This window comes from Mixophyes fleayi, chromosome 2 (assembly GCF_038048845.1).
Source record: "Mixophyes fleayi isolate aMixFle1 chromosome 2, aMixFle1.hap1, whole genome shotgun sequence".
NCBI lineage: Eukaryota > Metazoa > Chordata > Amphibia > Anura > Limnodynastidae > Mixophyes > Mixophyes fleayi.
The window spans coordinates 249,983,749-250,005,684 of record NC_134403.1 but is presented as its reverse complement, the minus strand read 5'-3'; the positions used below and the strand labels follow the sequence as shown (position 1 = coordinate 250,005,684).

Here is a 21,936-nt window from a genome sequence, read left to right as displayed (position 1 = left end):
GTAATGTGGAAAAAGGAGGAGGACAATAATGGCCTGAAAGAAGGGGTACAGTAATGGGGAAAAGGAGGGGGACAGTAATTTTCAAGAGAGAGGGGTACAGTAATGTGGAAAAAGGATGTGGACAGTAATGTGAAAAATGGAGGAGGACAGTAATGTGGAAATAGGAGGGGGGGGCAGAAATATTCAACAAGTAAGGGTACAGTAATGTGGAAAAATGAAGGGGGTAGTAATGTTCAAGAAGGAGGGGGACAGTAATGTAGAAAAAGGAGGGGGGCAGTTATGTGCAAGAAAAAGGGGATCAGTAATGTGGAAAAGGAGTTGAACAGTAATGTAGAAAAAGGAGGGGGGAAGTAATGTTCAAGAAGAAGGGCGAAAGTAATGTGGAAAAAGGAGGAGGACAATAATGGCCTGAAAGAAGGGGTACAGTAATGGGGAAAAGGAGGGGGACAGTAATTTTCAAGAGAGAGGTGAACAATAATGTGGAAAAAGGAGGGGGGCAGTAATGTTCAAAAAGGAAGGGAACAGTAATGTGGAAAAAGGAGTGGGACAGTAATGTGGAAAAGGAGTGGGACAGTAATGTGGAAAAAGGAGGGGGGCAGTAATGTTCAAGAAGAAGGGCGAAAGTAATGTGGAAAAAAGAGGGGGACAATAATGGCCTGAAAGAAGGGGTACAGTAATGGGGAAAAGGAGGGGGACAGTAATTTTCAAGAGAGAGGGGTACAGTAATGTGGAAAAGGATGTGGACAGTAATTTGAAAAATGGAGGAGGACAGTAATGTGGAAATAGGAGGGGCGGGGGCAGAAATATTCAACAAGTAAGGGTACAGTAATGTGGAAAAATGAAGGGGGTAGTAATGTTCAAGAAGGAGGGGATAAGTAATGTGGAAAAAGGAAGGGGGGCAGTAATGTTCAAAAAGGAGTGGGACAGTAATGTGGAAAATGGGGGGGGGGAGTGTAAAGATCTGCCTCATGGACTTTTGGACTTTATTATTTGTGGTTCTTTTATGTGTTGCAACAGTACCTCTATTCACCAGAGGTGCTGCTATTGTGCCTTACTTGTTTGTATCAGGGGTTAACCTGCCCTGTAATTAATTATTCCTTGCACCTGGGTGTGTCCCTTCTTAAACCTGTCATTCCCAGCATACACTGCTGGTTATTGTTGTCACATCCTGGTCACTTCCTCCTGTTGTGCTCCTGTATTTATGCTGCTGGAGATCTATCTCAACATACATTCTGCTGACCTGTTTCTTATATGAACCTGGGACTTACCTGTGCATTTCCCTGTACATGCTGCCTGGAATCTTTCCTCACCTCCCATTTACCTGCAACTGCTGTGCATCTGGTAATTTCTGCAAGCTCATTATTTCATCATCTATTCATACTCTCCAGCAATAAACATTATTTGTTTTTTCACCTTATACATGGCTCATTTGCTGTATTTCTACATTGATTCATGACAGGGGGACAGTAATGTAAGTAAGAAGGGGGGAGACAAAATTGTGCAAAAAAGGAAGGTCACAGTAATGTTCAAGAACGAGGGGGACCATAATGTGGAAAAAGGAGGGGGACAGTAATGTGGAAAAAGGAGGGGGACAGTAATGTGGAAAAAGGAGGGGGACAGTAATGTGAAAAAAGGAGGGGGACAGTAATGTGGAAAAGGAGGGGGACAGTAATGTGGAAAAAGGAGGGGGACAGTAATGTGGAAAAAGGAGGGGGACAGTAATGTGAAAAAAGGAGGGGGACAGTAATGTGGAAAAGGAGGGGGACAGTAATGTAGAAAAAGGAGGGGGACAGTAATGTGGAAAAAGGAGGGGGACAGTAATGTGGAAAAAGGAGGGGGGTAGTAATGTTCAGGAATGTGGGGCACAGTAATGTGGAAACAGTAGGGGGACAGTAATGTGGAAAATGAAGGGGGACAGTAATGTTCAAAAAGGAGGGTGATAGTAACGTGGAAAAGGAGGGGAACAGTAATGTGGAAGAAGGAGGGGTCAGTAATGTGGAAAAAGGAGGTGGACAGTAATGTGGAAAAGGAGAGAGGACAGTATGTGGAAAAAGAGGGAGGACAGTATGTGGAAAAAGCAAGGGACAGTAATGGGGAAAAAGGAGGAGTGACAGTAATGTTCAAGAAGGAGGGGGAAAGTAATTTGGAAAAAGGAGAGTGGGCAGTAATGTTCAAGAAGGAGATGGACAGTAATGTGGAAAAAGGAGGGATTCAGTAATGTCCAAGAAGGAGGGCAACAGTAATGTGGAAAAAGAAGAGGGACAGTAATGTTGTAAAAGGTGGGGGACAGTAATGTGGAAAACAGAGGGGAGGACTGTAATGTGGAAAAGGCGGGGGGCAGTAATGTTCAAGAATGAGGGGTACAGGAATGTGTTAAATGAGGGGGTCAGTAATGTTCAATAACGAGGGGTACAGGAATGTGTTAAATGAGGGTGACAGTAAGGTTCCAAAAAGAAGGGGACAGGAATTTGGAAAAAGGAAGGGGACAGTAACGTTAAAGAAGGAGAGGGACGGCAATGTGGATAAAGGAGGGGTCTGTAATGTTCCAGAAGGAGGGGGACAGTAATGTGGAAAACAGAGGGGAGGACAGTAATGTGGAAAAGGAGGGGAACAGTAATGTGAAAGAAGGAGGGGTCAGTAATGTGGAAAAAGGAGGGGGAGAATAATGTTTAAGAAGGTGGGATAGTAATGTGGAAGAAGGAGGGGTCAGCAATGTGGAAAAAGGAGGGGGGCAGTAATGTTTAAGGAGGTGGGGATAGTAATGTGGAAAAAGGAGGGGGACAGTAATGTGGAAAAAGGAGGGGGACAATAATGTGGAAAAAGGAGTGGGACAGTAATGTTCAAGAAGAAGGGGGACAGTAATGTGGAAAAAGGAGGGGGACAGTAATGTGGAAAAAGAAGGGGGACAGTAATGTGGAAAAAGAAGGGGGACAGTTATGTTCAAGAAGGAGGTGGAAACGGAGGAACGACAGTTTGTTTAAAAAGCAAGGGGTCAGTAATGTGGAAAACAGAGGGGAGGACAGTAATGTGGAAAAGGTGGGGGGCAGTACTGTTCAAGAACGAGGGGTACAGGAATGTGTTAAATGAGGGGGTCAGTAATGTTCAAGAACGAGGAGTACAGGAATGTGTTAAATGAGGGTGACAGTAAGGTTCAAAAAGGAGGGTGATAGTAACGTGGAAAAGGAGGGAACAGTAATGTGGAAGAAGGAGGGGTCAGTAATGTGGAAAAAGGAGGGGAAGAATAATGTTTAAGAAGGTGGGGATAGTAATGTGGAAGAAGGAGGGGTCAGTAATGTGGAAAAAAGAGGGGGACAGTAATGTGGAAAAAGGAGGTGGACAGTAATGTGGAAAAGGAGAGAGAATAGTTTGTGGAAAAAGCAAGGGACAGTAATGTGGAAAAAGGAGGAGTGACAGTAATGTTCATGAAGGAGGGGGAGAGTAATTTGGAAAAAGGAGGGTGGGCAGTAATGTTCAAGAAGGAGATGGACAGTAATGTGGAAAAAGGAGGGGGACAGTAATGTCCAAGAAGGAGGGCAACAGTAATGTGCAAAAAGGAGGGGGACAGTAATGTTGTAAAAAGTGGGGGACAGTAATGTGGAAAAGGTGGGGGGCAGTAATGTTCAAGAACGAGGGGTACAGGAATGTGTTAAATGAGGGGGTCAGTAATGTTTAAGAACGAGGGGTACAGGAATGTGTTAAATGAGGGTGACAGTAAGGTTCAAAAAAGAAGGGGACAGGGATTTGGAAAAAGGAGGGGGGCAGTAATGTTAAAGAAGGAGAGGGACGGCAATGTGGAGACAGGAGGGGGATAGCAACGTTCAATAAGGAGGGGTACAGTAGTGTTCAAGAAGGAGGGGGACAGCAATGTGGATAAAGGAGGGGTCTGTAATGTCCAAGAAGGAGGGCAACAGTAATGTGGAAAAAGGAGGGGGACAGTAACGTTGTAAAAGGTGGGGGACAGTAATGTGGAAAACAGAGGGGAGGACAGTAATGTGGAAAAGGTGGGGGGCAGTACTGTTCAAGAATGAGGGGTACAGGAATGTGTTAAATGAGGGGGTCAGTAATGTTCAAGAAAGAGGGGGACAGAAATGTGGAAAAAGGAGGGTGACAGTAAGGTTCAAAAATAAGGGCGACAGTAATGTTGAAAAAAGAAGGGGACAGGAATTTGGAAAAAGGAGGGGGGACAGTAATGTTAAAGAAGGAGAGGGACGGCAATGTGGAGACAGGAGGGGGATAGCATCGTTCAATAAGGAGGGATACAGTAGTGTTCAAGAAGGAGGGGGACAGCAATGTGGATAAAGGAGGGGTCTGTAATGTTCCAGAAGGAGGGGGACAGTAATGTGGAAAAGGAGGGGGACAGTAATGTGGAAAAAGGAGTGGGACAGTAATGTTGATGAATGATGGGGACAGCAATGTTAATGAAGGAAGCGGGCAGCAGTGTAGATGAGGAGAAGGCACAGTGTGATAAAGGTGCACAGTGTGATAATGAAAGGGCACAGTGGGATAAAAAGGGGGCACAACCAAATTGCCAAAAAGTAAAATCTTATTACAAAGAATACATATTCTTCATCTTTGTTATTCATATAGCAATTCATTTTTGCTGTTTAATGTATTTATTTGTATTACTCTCTTTGCTAAAGTGAGAGGGTATTGTATGATTTGTATTAAAATAAAAAGCATTATTAAATGAACAAATAATTTATAAAAGAGGAGGGCGCAAAATAATTTTTTGTGGTGTGGGGGCTGACATACTACCACCGGCATTGTAGGCTACCTATTTCCATTTCTAGTCTTATCACCCAGTGTAGTCAGAAAAATCAGAACAGAGAAGATCAGGCTGAGGAGGACCAGGTTTACTGGTCGTCAGCATGGAGGAGAATGTGTCATTCATGCTTCGACCACTTCCTCACCTTGTAAGTCAAGGTTCAATGTTACACCCCGATCCTTGCAAACTAGCTTTAACAGTATGGATCTTTAAAGGAGAGTGATGCTGATCAGAGGCCTTTCCCTACTATTGTGAACACCCTCCTTGCAGCAATGAAGTTGCCTACTTATTAAAACATTTAGGAAAAGTTCTGGTCCTTGTTAGGACTAACAAGCACCAAGGTAAGCTTTTAGAACAGGTAGTAACAAGGTCTTCACCTTTAGCAGCCGCCTTTCCCGTAGAGCTTCATGGGCTCACAGGTACTTGGATGCCCCCAGGTCTTAAGCTCAGTGTAGTAAAAGCTCATCTGTAAAACAAAAGAGATGATTGGTAAGAGCTCTTAAAAAAGGGTAGGGGGGAAAAGGAATTGGATGCTGCCATTGCCTCAAAAGGAGATAAGCCTGTTAACTCCAAATGGTTAATCTAAAATATACAATTAGAGACTTGGTGCATAGGGAAAGGGGCTGACACACACAGAGGACTACAAATAAATTATAGGCCTTAGTATGGGGGCCGTATACTATAAAACCATACCTAATAAAAATGCATGAAAGTCTAATCTTCCATATAGATGCAATACAGATGCAATGGGTCAAATCACATACACTTATTTCCGATCTGATTTCCAAACATGCATAATAGCAATACAGATGTAATGGGTCAAATCACATATACTTGTTTCTGATGTGAAAACATGGTGGGCCGCCAAACGGAGCATGAGAGAGTCTCTGTGGTCTTAAGGTATCGGGATGTCCGACGGTCTTATTTTCATGAACTTCAGTGAGTGCAGCCTTCCTAAGGTGGACAGGTACAAACAAGCGGTTTGCAGGTGTTTCTGAAGGAGCCAACTTTTAAAATCTGCGAAGAGTTATACCGAATTCTTTTGTCAACCCAGCATGAATAACAGAAGATGGTATAATAAGCAGGGTTCTCTTACCTCTCTGTCTGTATGTATTACCTAGTATTGTTTTATTAATGTTTGTTCATAATTGTAAAGCGCTACGGAATTTGCTGGCGCTATATAAATAAATGTTTATGATGATGTTGATGATGTGAAACAAAACTTCTGGATAATGCATCTGCCTTGATATTCTTAGGTCCAGGTCTATAAGTGATAATGAAGTGGAAGCGGGTAAAAAACAATGACCAGCACACTTGCCTAGGATCCCAACCTTTTAGCAGATTGTATGTACTGGAGGTTCTTATGGTCAGTGATGACTGAGATGACATGAATGGCCCCTTCCAGCCAGTTATGCCATTCTTCAAAGGCCCATTTGATGACCAAACGCTCTCAATTGCCTACGTCATAGTTGGTCTTTGCAACAGAGAATTTACGGGAGAAGAAAGGACAGGGATACAGTTGGTGATTACAAGGGTGCTTCTGAGACAGAACAGTCCTAGCACCTATATCAGAATCGTCAACCTCCAGAACAAATGCCTCAAGACAGGAGCATGTTAAATGCTCTTTTAAGAGCTTAAAAAAGAACTAATAGCCTTTGGGGACCATTTTCCAGGGTCTGCCCCCTTCCGGGTAAGGGCAACAATGGGAGCCACCAGATCCGAAAAAGCATAGATAAATCTTCGGTAGTAATTAGCAAAGCCCAGAAACCTTTGGACGGCTTTCAGCTTAATAGGTCGTACCCAATCCAGGATGGCCTGGACTTTGCTTGGATCCATAGAGAATCCAGTAGAAGAGATTATATATCCCAGGAATGATACTTTCCAAACTTCAAACTCACATTTTTAAAGTTTGGCAAAGAGGTGATGGTCTCGCAACTTGTGGAGAACCTGCTGGACATGACGTCCGTGTTGTGACAAGGAGTGGGAGTATATTAATATGTCCTCCAATTAGACCACGACGAACTGATGGAGAAAATCCCAAAGAACTTTGTTAATGAGGTCTTGAAAGACAGCGGGCGCATTACAAAGGCGGAATGGCATGACCAAATACACGTAATGGCCAGAATGGGTGTTGAAAGCCGTCTTCCACTCATCACCCTCCTTGATGTGGATGAGATTATATGCACCTTGAAGATCAATTTTGGTGCAGATAGTAGCACCTTTTAGTTGATCAGACAGAACTGAGATGAGGGGAAGGGGATAGGTGTTAAGTGTTCTTTATAGTAATTTTGTTAAGGCCTCTGAAATCTACAAGGACGTAGCCCACCATCATTCTTGGAAACAAAGAAGCATTCAACTCCCACTGGAAACTTTGAAGGCCTAATAAAGCCTTCTTGCAAATTTTCCTCCACATGTTCCTGCAAGGCTATGGTTTCGGTTACCAGAGAGCAGATGCAATCTTCCTTTAGGCAATTTGGAACCTGGAATTAACTTGATGGCACAACAAAAATCCCGATGTGGAGGCAGAGAGTCAGCCACTTTTTTTAAAGAACACATCCCAGAATTCATGGCATTGGGAAATAAACTGTTCAGAAACAGGTTGCAGAATCCAGAGGGGCAAGGTCAAACAGGACTGCGAACAATGGTATAACATATCGCCCCAACACAAGGGGCTCGATACTCTCACCTGCCAAATGTGGGGATCCCCACTGACGCTGGGCGCCGCATCCGTCGGATGGTGGCGGGCCATCTTGATTCCGGGTCTGCGCATGCACAGACCCATCCTGTCAGATAGAACTCCTTCTCTCTGCTCCCATTCGTCCAGCCTGTCATCACCTCACTATTTAAGGCACCTGGACCAACACCCAGTTGCCTGTTTTTTGCTTGTCAACCCTGACTGTGTGAAGACTTGGCTCCCTGGCTCCAGCTTACCTGTTCCTGTATCTCTGCATGACTGACTCAGCTGCTCATTCCTGGATATCAACTCATAGAGTTACCATCCTTTCCAGCACCTCAGCTCAGCTGCATCAGTGTGTCTAATCTACAATTCTCAGCTCACAAAGCACTCTTACCTGTTCCTGCATTTCTGCATGTCTAACTCAGCTCTGCTTATTCCTGGATGTCAGCTCACATAGTTTACCATCCTTTCCAGCATCTCAGCTCTGCTTTTCAGTGTAACTAACCTACAGATCTCCGCTCACAGAGCTCGCCTACTGGTTCCTATATTTCTGCATGTCTGACTCAGCTCTGCTCATTCCTGGATATCAGCTCACAGAGTCTACCATCCTTTCCAACATCTCATCTCAGCTGTTCAGTGTGACTAATCTACAAGATCTCTGCTCACTGAGTTTCCCTACCTGTACCTGTACCTGTACTTCTGCATGACATTCCCAGGAACCATATTCCCTGCCGTGAATTGTGACAAATGGGAGTTCCATTGAGTAATTTCCCCTTTAGCCCAATCCACTTCAGGGTTATGGAGAGAGTGCCAAAGATGACCTAATATTAACGGAACAGATGATGAGGTAGAATAACATGGTTTCTGAATGAATGACACCCACAGTTAACTGCAGCGGAGGCATTTCATAAGAAATTTTGTCGCCAGGCAACGGACCTCCATCCAGTCCACAGACAGTGATAGCAGAATGAAGCTTCATAGAAAGAATCCCAGAGGAATGAGCGAATCCGATGTGCGGAAAAGTTACCAGCGACACCGTTATCCACAAAGGCTGCAACAGCAATGGAACATGAATCGTGAGTGATATGTGCAGGAACTAAAAACACATTTATGGAGGAGATGATCTGCAGACCTAGGCGAGCTCCGCCCCTTATTCTTCAGGCCAGCTCTTTTCCCGAATTGTTAGGGCAGGAGCGGGAAAAGTGACCCTTGATGCCACAGTATAGACAAAGGCCCTAAGTCCATCTTCTGTTTTTTTCCTCTGGAGAGAGATGATAGGTATCCAATTGCATTATCTTCCTTGTCCATTGGGGCAGAAAGAAAAGTGGATGATGAATAAGAGGACATTTCTTTCTCTGCCTTTCTCTCCTTGATTCGTCTGTCAATTTTTATGGCGAGTTGCATGAGGGTCTCCAAAGATGTTGGAGAAGAATACTGTACAAGAGCGTCTTTCATCTGTTTCGACAAACCTAAGCAAAATTGACTGCTTAACGCAGGATTGTTCCATTCGCTGTCAGAAGACCATCGCCTAAATGGAGTTGAGCCTCAGCCGAGGCCACACGGTCCAGTTCATCATATAGCAGACCCAAGGCCTTAAAGAAAGCATCCACCGATTGCAAGGTTGGACTTGCCGGGGCCAGACTAAAAGCCCAGTATTGTGGATCACCCTGGAGAAGGGATATGATAATACCGACCTTTGCTGTTCCTAGCCAGAAGACTGGGGTCTCAAATGAAAATAGAGCTTACAGCTCTCCTAAAAATTGCAGAACGAAGCTCTATCCCCAGAAAATCAATCTGGCAGATTTAATTTAGGTTCAACTGCTGGTGCCAAAGCAGCTTGCGAAGTTCTGGAAGCTTGCTCTTGTGCAGACAACCGGTGTGACAAGTCTTGAACCACCTGGGACAAGGTCTGAATTTAACCAGCCAGAACCTGAGTTGGGGTTGGGTTAGTCCCGCTTTCATCCATCCATACAGTTCCTCTTAATGTTTCTTTATAGGCTGGTTATAATGTTAGGGCTATCAACCACCAAGAAAAGCTTTTAGAACAGGTAGTTTCCCGTAGAGTTTTATGTGCTCACAGGTACTTGGATGACCCCAGGTGTTAAGCTCAGTACAGTAAAAGCTTATCTATGAAGGCCGTAGCGCAGTTGGAACCAGAGGTGGTAGCCCAGACTGAAGTGGGTGGTCATTGGCAGGGGGGGAGATAAGGGGTACGTAGCAGGCAGAGTAGTCAGGTTGAAGCCAAAGGGTCGGGGCCGGCAGCAAGCAAGCGATTCAGTATTCAAGCAGAGGTCAGGTCCACAAGCGGAATGGCAGAATCCAGTATTCAGGCAAAGGTCAAAGCAACAGGCAAACAGGCAAGGTCCAAAGTACAGGCAAGGGTCACAACAGGAGGTCGATCAAGGTCAGGAGACAAAACAGCAGGTCAGCAACAACACAGACTGTGTAATCCCTCCAAACAGGGCTAGAAAAGGGTCTATGTCAGTGGTTCCCAAACTTTTGCAGTTCACGGCACCCTTAGAGTCTCTAAATTTTTTCAAGGCACCCCTCCAAAATAATTACTGAGCAGTCCTGTTTTAGAAGTAGTTGGGTCAAAAAATTGTAATAAGTATTTAGGTCACGACAGAAATACTTATTTAGGTGTATGCAAAAATACCCCTCTGCATCCAGACACTCTGCCCCCTCTGCATCCAGGCACACTGCCCCCTCTGCATCCAGGCACACTGCCCCCTCTGCAACCAGGCACACTGCCCCCTCTGCAACCAGGCACTCTGCCCTCTGTCACGCTGTCCCCCTCCTCTGCCCTCTGTCACGCTGTCCCCCTCCTCTGCCCTCTGTCACCCTCTTCTGCCCTCTCTCACGCTGTCACCCTCCTCTGCCCTCTCTCACGCTGTCACCCTCCTCTGCCCTCTCTCATGCTGTCACCCTCCTCTGCCATCTGCCCTTCTCCTCTGCTCTCTGTCCCCCTCCTCTGCTCTCTGTCCCCCTCCTCTGCCATCTGTCCCCCTCCTCTGCCATCTGCCCTCCTCCTCTGCCATCTGCCCTCCTCCTCTGCCCTCTGCCCCCCTCCTCTGCCCTCTGCCCCCCTGCTCTGCCCTCTGTCCCCCTCCTCTGCCCTCTGTCCCCTCCTCTGCCATCTGCCCTCCTCCTCTGCCCCGCGCCAGGTGCCAGCTATTGAAAAAAAGAAAGCAAACAGAAACGTACCAATCCGCGCGGCGCTAGGACCCTGCAGCCTCCTCTCTCACGCAGCTGTCACTGACGTTGATATTCAGTGACAGCTGCGGGAGAGAGGAGGCTGCAGGGTCCTAGCGCCGCGCAGATTGGTAAGTTTCTGTTTGCTTTCTTTTTTCTATGGCTGACCCGCGGCACCCCAGTGACAGCGCCGCGGCACCCCTGGGAGCCGCGGCGCACACTTTGGGAACCGCCGGTCTATGTAGACATATACGTTTAATACTCACGTGTCGCCATCTCAAACAACAGCTTTGGATCAAAATTTCTCTGGTAATTAATTTTCTGGAAACATTGAAAGCCTCCACTTAAAAACAGAGCAAGGTATTGTCAATCTAGTTTTTAAGCCATTGCAATCCATATAATTAAAACCATAACCATGGAAAACTGTATTCTTAGTGTCCATCACTTCAATGCAAAGGATCAGTGATATAGATGATCAGTGTCACAAATCGGGATTTTAGCCGCACTTACCTCATCCGCCGCTGTCATATCATGGCTACCTGGGTCCCTTCTGGTCATCTGCAGCATTCCTGTTCTCCACATCTTCGTTTGTAAACAAACACATACTGTTTGTTCTACTGCATGGGCGCGGCCATCTTGGATGCAGTCAGGTGATCATTCCAAACCAACCAGATTCAGAAGCTGTGATCACATGAACTGATCAGCCAATAGTTGTTTGGGACATCCTATTTAAACCTGCTGCTGTGATCTGTTCATTGACAGAACAACACACTTCTCTCCAGAGGATAGTTTTTGGCTTCAGTGTTCCTGACTGCATTACAAGTGCAGTGTTCCTGTCTGCATTGCAAGTGCAGTGTTCCTGTCTGCATTGCAAGTGCAGTGTTCCTGACTGCATTACAAGTGCAGTGTTCCTGACTGCATTACAAGTGCAGTGTTCCTGTCAGAATTACAAAGTGCACTGTTCCTGTCTGCATTACTAGTGCACTGTTCCTGTCAACATTTCTAGACTGCTCATTCCCCTGCTATATTCTACAATGAGCAAGAAGATCATCCAGGCTGCTAAGTTCTGTTTCACTCCTGCTCCAGCTAGTCCCAAGGGTCCCGAATCGGATCAAGAAATTCAGACGACCGTGACACTCAGATCTTCAGAGCCTTACTATTTGACAGGACCAATATGCAATATGTAGCAATTAACCTCATATATCAAACTCTTATTATCCTATGGATTGCAAGCTTGCGAACAAGGCCCTCTTACCTCTGTCTGTCTGTAATACCCAGTCTAGTTTTATTACTGTGTTTGTGCCCAGTTGTAAAGCACTACGAAACATTCTGCCGATATACAAATAAATATTAATAATAATAATAATAATAATAATAATTAATAATCATCATAGCAGTAGATTATACTGGCTTCATTATCACATTCTAACAATGAGGAAAAGAATGGGCAAATGTTTGATTTGAGAATATGCTTGTCGGCCTATCTTCAAAGGGTTCAACCATGAAGACAATCTGACACACTAATAGCTTGCTATGTAGGTCATCAAGTGGGGCTGCAGGCATCTAAGGCAGAACAGATACATGGATACCAAATGCACTTTGGTGGCTCATTGTCAGTGTGCAACAACTGAACCTTGGAATATCTTGGTTCTACTAAGGCAGTATATACCTTATGGGTGTTTTCAGCCAGAGTGTCTTCATGCTGGCAGCTTTTATATAAATATAATTTTTTTTGTGTTTTCTTATTTTATATGTATCTGTACTTCTCCTGGAATTGGGAGAATATTTCTCGCCTAAGTAAAACATTCAGAATCACTTTTAATCACTTGGAGACAGGGCCGGACAGGGACTAAAAATCAGCCCTGGCATTTAAAATACACAGGCCCACTTTAGTTTCAGCAGGAAAGAACTATGTGCCACCGCGCAGTGGCGCCGCCGAAAAGGGAGTGACCACATTGTGTTGTGGGTGTGGCCAACATGGGGCATCAATACATTCATTATAATAAAACATTACATTTATCACGCCCTCCCAGCCACATCACGCCATCCCCCCATGCATATTATGACACCCCAGCCCAGTGTACTTATCTATGCTTCTGGTGCTGTTGACATCCATAAGGGTGGGAACTTCCTGTAGAGTGAGCAGGGAAGCTTTTTGTCTCATGAAATTACCAAATTTTGTGATACATAGAGCTCCTCGGCTTGCTCTTAAGTCTGTGTCCTGTCCGGGAACTGGGAGCAGCTATCAGTTCCCTTCCCCTAACCAGAGCTGGATTAAGGTTCAGGGGGCCCAGGGTATTTAAGACAACAGGGCCCCTATTATATAACATGGTTATCATTTTAGACAAATACACAGGCACTATTGTTAGAAGCACCCAGCTCTGCCTTCACAAGCAGTACGTTCAGGGCCAGTTTAACCTGAGGTCTAACTGGGCTACAGCCCAGGGGCCTTGGGCATCCAGGAGGCCCTTGACAGTGCTCGGCAGCATTATTGATCGGGGCGGGGGCGCCCCCGGCCCGATCAATGCTGCTGTCACTGTAGTTCTTCCGCGGCGCTCAGTATTCGCCTTACTGAGACAATCTTGTGAGTCTCACTCTCACGAGATCTCCTCAGTAAGGAGCATACAGCTCTCAGGGGGGGGGGGGCACGGGTTGGCGGCTCTCATAGGGGGGCCTCGAGGAGGAATGGTGGTCCCCTTAGCCCAGAGGCCTCCATTCCCTTAATCCGGCCCTGAGTACGTTGTGAAGCGGGACATACCTCTCAACTATCCTTGCAGTCGGACTTAATCCTGACTAAGTGAGACAGTCACCCAAATTCAGGACTGCCCCACCAGATTCAGGACAGTTGGCAGACTGTCCTGCTCTCTCCTACCTGTCTTGGTCACTTTCACCACTTGTAGCAGCTGATTTCTCTAGCTCAGTTCCTTCTTGTCTTGACCCTGGAATATTGGATGCCCTATTTTGAAACAAAAATGGGTACATGAGATTTAAAAAACGCCAACCAGCCCCGGTGTTAAAACAATAGCACTCACGTTTTATAATTAGGCCTCCCTCCAGTCCCCACAATAATAATATTCACATTTAAAAAGCAAACTTATTTCCCTCCAACCAGCCCCAACATTAAATTAACAGTATACCCATTTACTCAAAACATATTTCCCTCCTTCCAAACAGTCCGAGCAATAAATTAAATAGCATTACATTTTAATAAATATAGCCATTTTCCACAGCATTCCCCGGCAATAAATAATTCATATTCACATTTAATAAATAGCCCTCCACCCCAAAATCAGCCCCATATTCAATTGATATCCCTAAACCACCCTGGCATTAAATTAAAGGTTCCTTCGCCTCACCTTAAATAATTAGCCCCCACCTACATTCCACCGTTAAATAGCATACCTCCCACACTATATTAAGATCCTCTCTTCCTTCACATATTATATTAAAATACTCCGCGCACACACACAGGCATGCTATTTTTAAAATACTGCATGGACGCACACTATGTTAAAATACTGCGCGCATGCACACACATGCACACTATATTAAAATATTGCATGTGCACACACGCTAGCACACTATATTTAAAATACTGTGGACACACACGCACACTATATAAACATGGCCAAACACACACACGCACACTATATGAACATGGCCAAACACACACACGCACACTATATGAACATGGCCAAACACACTATATTAACATTGGGCCACACACACACACGCTATATTAGCATGGGGCAACACACACACACACACTATATTAGCATGGCCACACACTACATTAACATGGGGCCACACACACACTATATTAACATGGGGCTACACATACACTATATTAACATGGGGCCACACACACACACTATATTAACCTGGCCACACACACACACACACACACACACACACACACACACACACACACACACACACACACACTAAAGCAACATGTGGACACACACACTATAGCAACATGTGGACACACACACTATAGCAACATGTGGACACACACACACACACACACACACACTATAGCAACATGTGGACACATACACACACTATAGCAACATGTGGGGAAACACACACACACACACACACACACACTTACCGTGTTACATCCGATCCAGCCATCCGCATGCCCACCCAAGCAGCTGCTCGAGTGGGCATGCAGACTGGCACATGTAGTTATCGGTCCTTCAGGCATTTTCCAGAAGTGCCAGATGGCCAGTCCGGCCCTGCTTGGAGAGAATGCTTATTTTATATAGATGAGATATAAGGGCATATTGTGTGAGGTGAAACTGCTAAAGGGTCTAGGGAAGGAGGAAACATTTTAAATCCAGGCCTGTTTACATATGCATAATTAGTAAATGTAATAAAGCAGTAAATGGTAGTTTCCTCTCTCTCCTTGCAGAAAGCTACGGTCATCTCTTTCAGATCCTCGTGCACTGAAACGACTTTCTGGTGATTGGTTCAGTGATGTGAGGACAACACGTCCTTGGGGTCAAGTAGGTGGAGTTGATATTGTGAGGGCATCAATCCGGAGGAAGAAGAAGACCAGAGGTCGGGCATTGTTCCTCATACCTATTAGCATTGTGTTTAGGAAGTGACCATAAAACAGTTAGGAGAAAGTGCATCCATATAACAGGGATTTTAAATAATTGAACAATCTTGTTTTAAAAGGTGAATGGGACCATAATTGGGGCCTGGATGACACAGAAGTCAATGGGGATTATGAGAGTGAGCAACCTGAAGAGTATGAAACACAAAAGCCTGTAACAAGGTAAGACATGAAGGGACAAGAGTTTACTGTTAAATGTAATGAAAGGAGAAGGATGGAACACTGGCTTTATGACACATTCTGAGGTTATTAGCTGACATACAATAAATTATTAATAATATATTTGTGCTTTTATATTTCTTCCAGAATAAATAATTCACAATGTATTCATAAATGCGCGAAAAATTGAAAAAATTGTGCAAAGCAATACAAGGCTTCTTCTTACTAACTCAATGAATTTGGAAATCTCCTCTGAATAATGCATACGTTATATTATGGTTATAAATTCACAGCATGCATTTTCAACTATTTTAAATCTAGTACGTTTTTTATGGAATTTGTCACAGGTTGTCCAGCGAGCCTCCCCCACAACAACCACATGATGATATACAGGTATGTGCGTACAACCGAAAATTAAATTATAAAGCCACTTGTGTTGTATTTTAATATGGATCTACGGAATTGTCATCATGCATGTTATAATAAAAGTGCATTTAAATGATTGAGTCCATTGAGTCCAATGAATCAGGCCCGTAGCCTTTATGTTGTGGATAATTGTAAAATGAACTGTTCAGAACTTGAGACAGAATCATGCATCTAGAACAGGGCTAGCAGGGTCCTAGTGTCTTCCCTTCCCATGTCCCTAATCTTTAGTAGCCACGGGCCTGATTCAGTAAGGATCTTAACTCGAGAAGCTTCTTATTTCAGTCTTCTGGACAAAACCATGTTACAATGCAAGGGGTGCAAATTAGCGTTCTGTTTTACACATAAGTTAAATACTGACTGTTTTTTCATGTAGCAGACAAATATCAACTTTAAATTTCAGTGTACAAATAAGATATCAAGTATTTGTGTGCTACATGAAAAAACAGTCAGTATTTAACTGTGCAAAACAGAATGCTAATTTGCACCCCTTGCATTGTAACATGGTTTTGTCCAGGAGACTGAAATAAGAAGCTTCTCAAGTTAAGATCCTTAATGAATCAGGCCCCACATTCTTAACTTTTTTTTTAAAGTGTCTAAAATAACTCACATGTCTAAGCATTTAAGAGTAGTAGTATTGATTTGGTTTTGTAATATGTGAGGAAACAAAAAGACACTTATCACCTTATCACCCAGACAATCTGTTCCTCATTCCTCACACTAATAGGGGATGATACTATTATCCCTGGTCCCATCATGACAGACTTCATTATGATAGAAAATATGTTGTAGTTAATGCCCAAGTCAAAGGGGGCATATGTATTTCATATATGTTTTAAATGTGCCTGCATTATGTACTGTGATGTCCATATGCATATACCATACTTGCCTACTTTCAGGCAAGTCTGGTCATTTTGGCCCGCCCCCGCGACGGAAATGACATTTTGTTGGGGGGGGGTTGTAAAAATGCCGTGATTCACTGCAAATCGCGTTATTCTGGCCAGGGAATTGCGGGATGCAGGAGACTTGTCTGCTCTCCCGGGACACTGATTTGAATTTTGGGAGTCTCCCGGACATTCCGGGAGAGTTGGCAGGTATGGCGTATTCTGTGCAGAAAACCATACTGCTGCATTCATATATTTTTAAAATAGCACTTTCAGAGAGATCTTGTGGCACTATAAAACCCAGGTGAAACTTTGTGCAGTTGAGCAGGTAAATAGATTATCATCATCATTTATTTATATAGCGCCACCAATTCCGCAGCGCTGTACAGAGAACTCATATACATCAGTCCCTGTCCCATTGGGGCTTACAGTCTAAATTCCCTAACATACACACACACATACAGAGACATACAGACAAACAGACTAGGGTCAATTTTGTTGGCAGCCAATTAACCTACCAGTATGTTTTTTGGAGTGTGGGAGGAAACTGGAGCACCCGGAGGAAACCCACGCAAACACGGGGAGGCAACATACAAACTCCACACAGGTAAGGACATGGTCGGGAATTGAACTCATGACCTCAGTGCTGTAAGGCATAAGTGCTAACCACTATGCCACCGTGCTGCCCAGTATCCACACAGTCATTGTTGACAGACCGACACTTATTAAGAGACCACTGTGTTTAAGATGGTTCCTTAATATGTAGTAAAATGTTTAATTAATAAATTAGAGTATTTTTGCTATGTCCCCTGTGTGTATATGGAGACATGTGAATACAATGTGTCTGCTACATTAAATAGCAACCTTGCTACCCCCAGAGTTGCTGTTAATCCGATCAAACACATAGGGGCACATTTATCCATATTTGCAAAAAAATAAAAATATCTTTCAATCCTTATTGCATTGATATTTCTCAAATTTATTAAAAACCAACACAGGAACAGCAGTTCCGATATACTACTGTTCCTGTGAAAAAAAACATCTTACCACTCCATCTTCGTAATGCGATCCAGGATGGCTTCTTTGTTACTCCTGTCAAATCCTGTGCGCATGCACCGATTGATAACTCGGGCATGCACACAGGCATCAAAACAGCACTGACCCGAAGGACCTGGGTCATGTGACAGGGCTGCACATGCGCTGTAAAGCTCTGCTCTTTGGAGCAGAGCATAACAGTGCTGAAAAGGATCAGAAACGGTACCACATTACCACATGTGCAAAAGTTTTTTTCAAAATTTGCTAAATTGCGGTACATAGCAGTCCCCATAGACATCTATGGGGACTGCTATGTATTATGAAAAAAAGTGCAGCAGAATGCACTGTTGATAGATGCATTGTTGATAGATGAGGCAAATACTTCAATTGGCGTCTATTCCCCGAAAACTGCTGTTTTCAAGGAATAGACGCCAATTGAAGGTTTAATATATAGGCCCCATTGTGTGCTGGGAATTCCACATCTCGTCTCCAGCCCTTATAAGACTTTAGGTGGTCAAAAATGTGACTAGGGTATAAAATATGAGTGAAGATTACTGAGAGAGAGAGGGGGACATCTGGATCGTAAACACTTAGCAGGATCTGCGGATCTGTCAGTTGAGAAAGTTTGTGGCGCCGGGCTCTGTGTGAGCTAATATTCCAGGTCTTGGGCTGGAGACTAAACTCCACACATGGTAATCCTATTTAATATTACTAATACATCATCCATTAACATCATGGCGAACTACAAGGACCTGTAATAAGTAATACAATAAAAAACAGAAGATATTCATATGCTTATAACTAGTTTTTAATCAGTGATATCCCACAAAAGAGGCCTGATTCATGTTTGGACACACTTTGCATGAAAGTTGCATTTTAAAAGAGAGCACGGAATTTGAGCATAGTTCCGACCACATTCAATTTAAAGTGGATCTCAAGATGCATTTCGATTAGAATCGGGGTGTAAGTATGCTCTGCCTAAATGGTACTTGCCTTACGTAGACAGACAGAACAGACTGTAGTATACGTACAAGCAGATGTGTAATATAAACTCACATCAGATCACATACAAAAAATATTATATTACATTATAAAATAAACAAACAACTATTATACAATATTAATATAACTATAATTTTTTAATGAAAACATTTTTATTATTTTTACATTCAATATATAAATCAAGATGCTTTCAATATGTTCTGTACAAAGAATGCTTTTCTATAGTGTATCTTACATACACATGTGCTAAATAGTGGCATGCATACGTTTAGCTTTTTAAAACAAAGACTTTGCCATGTCAGTCATCACTAACAGTTGGCACTTACACCAGCCCTGTAGCTGATGCAAATGAAACAGCTGAAACCAAGCATACTTACGAGAAACCAAGGACTTAGATCGATCGCATCTGCGTTGAAATGCCCTTACTGTTCATTGCCTACGTTAATCCACCACTGCCTTCCCTGTCACGGCATTAGGGTTTCTGGGATCCGTCTCGGGACCCCTGGGACTAGCTGTGGCAGGAGTCTAGTGGAAACTGAGAGGCCGGATGAATGTCTTGCTCATAGAGTTTGCTCTAATCCCGTATAATGGATGTTAGGAGGAGGAATGCTGGACTGGACTCCATACTGAAATAAATGTCTGGAATCTGGACCTGATGGACTGGAACCTAGATGAGGGAACAGGGAGGACCTGAATCCATGACCAGAGACTCAGAACCTCCAATAATTCAGCGACTGAGGCAAATAAAGTACCACAACTGGGACTGGAAAGACTCAGAACTCAGGAAGAGGATATACAGGGATGGCAACCTCCCGAACAGACTAAGCCTGGAACTGGCCCTGGACAGCTCAGAACTCAGAACCTGGGGTAGGCCTGGAACTGGAAGCTGGAACCCCGAGACTCAGAAATGGCTCCAGAAGCTACTACCCCAGATAGCCAGTAGGGGAGACAGGCATAGATTGATGAGAGGAGGATCCACACAGAAGATAACAGCTGGAATCTGTACACAAGCAGATAGAATGAAGGTGAATCCACACACACAAGGAATAAATAACCAAAGTATTTATTTAAGCAGGCAGCCTGACCATGATCGCTTGGTTCTTATGCTCTTTTTGCCACCAAAGAAGTATCAGAATGTTCTGATTTTAGAAGGCATTCTAAATTAAAAGCACTGTGCAATGAGAACACAGCATAGCACTCTGGTGAGAATTCAAGACTAGAACATCTCTAATGGTTACTCAACAGCCCTGCTTCTTCATGGGCAGCACCATGTGTACATTTTTCACTAGGACCAAAGAGTCTTTAGCTGTCAATGCCAATCATTTAACTGTTGGCACTGTTGTCAATCAATGTCTTCAACATTTCCATGCAACACAGTAGTGCTCTCACCAGGAGGTGGCATTGAACTCTGGAGTTAAAAAGACCTAATGTAAAATGTAAAATCTATATTTGTCACAAATCTACTAGGATGAGTGGTATCCTTCTGGGTCTCAGCTGGGATTGGCAGTACTTCACCCAGAGGCGTGGAGTCTAACAGAGTGGAAGGTCTTCGCCAGGGTTTCCCGCAAGGGAATTTGGGCTTCACGGCTTCCACCCTGCAGGTCGTGACCCTCTAGGGAAGTTCCCAGTGAGAGGTGTGAGAGAACCGAGCACCAGGTAGTGAAGGTAGGTACCAGATTGCCACTAAGGAGCGAGTATGGTGAGTAATGATCTGTGGCTTGGAGAGATAGCGAGCGATGATCTGCGGCAGTTACCACTAAGGAGTGGATCTGGTGAGCGATGAGCTGTGGCAGTACACTGGAGATATAGAGAGTGATGATCTGCAACAGTTACCACTAAGGAGTGGATGTAGTGAGCGATAATCTGTGGCAGTACACTGGAGAGATAGAGAGCGATGATCTGCGGTAGTTACCACTAATGAGTGGTTCTGGTGAGCAATGATCTGCGGCAGTACACTAGAGAGATAGCGATCCAGAGGGAGACACAGTAGCTGCTTCCAGGCCAGGAGTCTAACGAGAAGAACCAGCACAGAGAGGTGAGGGGAGAAACCTTATAAAGGAGTGCCAATAACAGACAGCCAATGGAAGAGCAGGGAAGGTAAGAAAGGTGAGACGGTCTCTGCGCATGCGCAGAACCGCCGCCGACATGACAGCCAGAGGAGAGTGGGGAATCAAGAGAAAGGTAGGCTTGCCGGCTCCCGGGCGGCAGCCACGGGAGACAGGCGTGAGACAATATTTAAGTAAATAATAAAAGCAGATGTCTTAGCTGCATATTTGATAATTGCTGCTTTATCCTTTGAATTTTAGCTACCTATTTCTGTACTTCATTGACATTGTTTCTCTTATCTAAGGGCTCACTATCTCCCCGGGATTGCCAGGCATTTCTCCTGACCACTTACTCTGGATCAGGCCTGCATGGTAGCAAGTAGATAATTACAGCATAATTACAGATCAGCAATCTCTATTTATAAAATGCTAATATAACCATTGTATGTGAGATACACTTTAATAAAATTCATACATATAGCAATAACTTATTGGTGATGGTGGTAAGTATGCTGGTAATAAAAACAGTAGAAGCTTCTAACTTCATATGTTCAATTAAAAAACTTCAATGAAGTACCAACACAGCACATAAGCCCAAAAACAAAACTGACACTCAGAAAGCACTCACACACAAAAACAGACAAGAAATAAAGTAAAATAGACAGAATATAATAAATAAACAGACAAATAAAGAACAAAAGTACAAGAAACAACCAGAAAACTCTCAACAATCTCAAATGTACTCACTGTCAAACCGCTGAAAATCAGTAAAATATAATAATGAGCACTCCCTATGTTGATGCAGTGCAGCTTCTATTCAAACTTCATTCTATTCCAAAATAATAATAAAGAAGCGCAAAATGTATGCATCTCCTCTGAGTTGCATTGACTCATAGTGTACATTGTATGTTGGGTATAAATAATAGGTATAAAAGAAGTATCAGTGCTGTGGAAAAGTTAGCATACACAAGGTGCCCTTACTAATTCCTTAGTGGGTAAATGTTATAGCTCTTTTACAGATGAAATGAGTAGGATGGAGTACCTCGTTGGCAGGCACATAACAGTGGGATCGCCTTCAACAATTGAGTATAAAACACAGATCATCTTAAACTAGCACTGTCCCTGTCATG

General features: G+C 43.9%; 1 protein-coding gene across 5 annotated transcripts in view; it reads left to right on the top strand.

The window, feature by feature from the left end:
• The window catches only part of SYTL1 (synaptotagmin like 1), a 59,847-nt gene that overhangs the window by 26,317 nt on the left and 11,594 nt on the right, over positions 1-21,936 (top strand). For all 5 annotated transcript variants that reach the window (XM_075195798.1, XM_075195799.1, XM_075195795.1 and 2 more), the window contains exons 3-5: positions 15,052-15,200; positions 15,321-15,420; positions 15,765-15,810. In XM_075195798.1, coding sequence (XP_075051899.1) covers positions 15,052-15,200; positions 15,321-15,420; positions 15,765-15,810 — 295 coding nt within the window. The remainder of the gene's footprint in view (positions 1-15,051; positions 15,201-15,320; positions 15,421-15,764; positions 15,811-21,936) is intronic.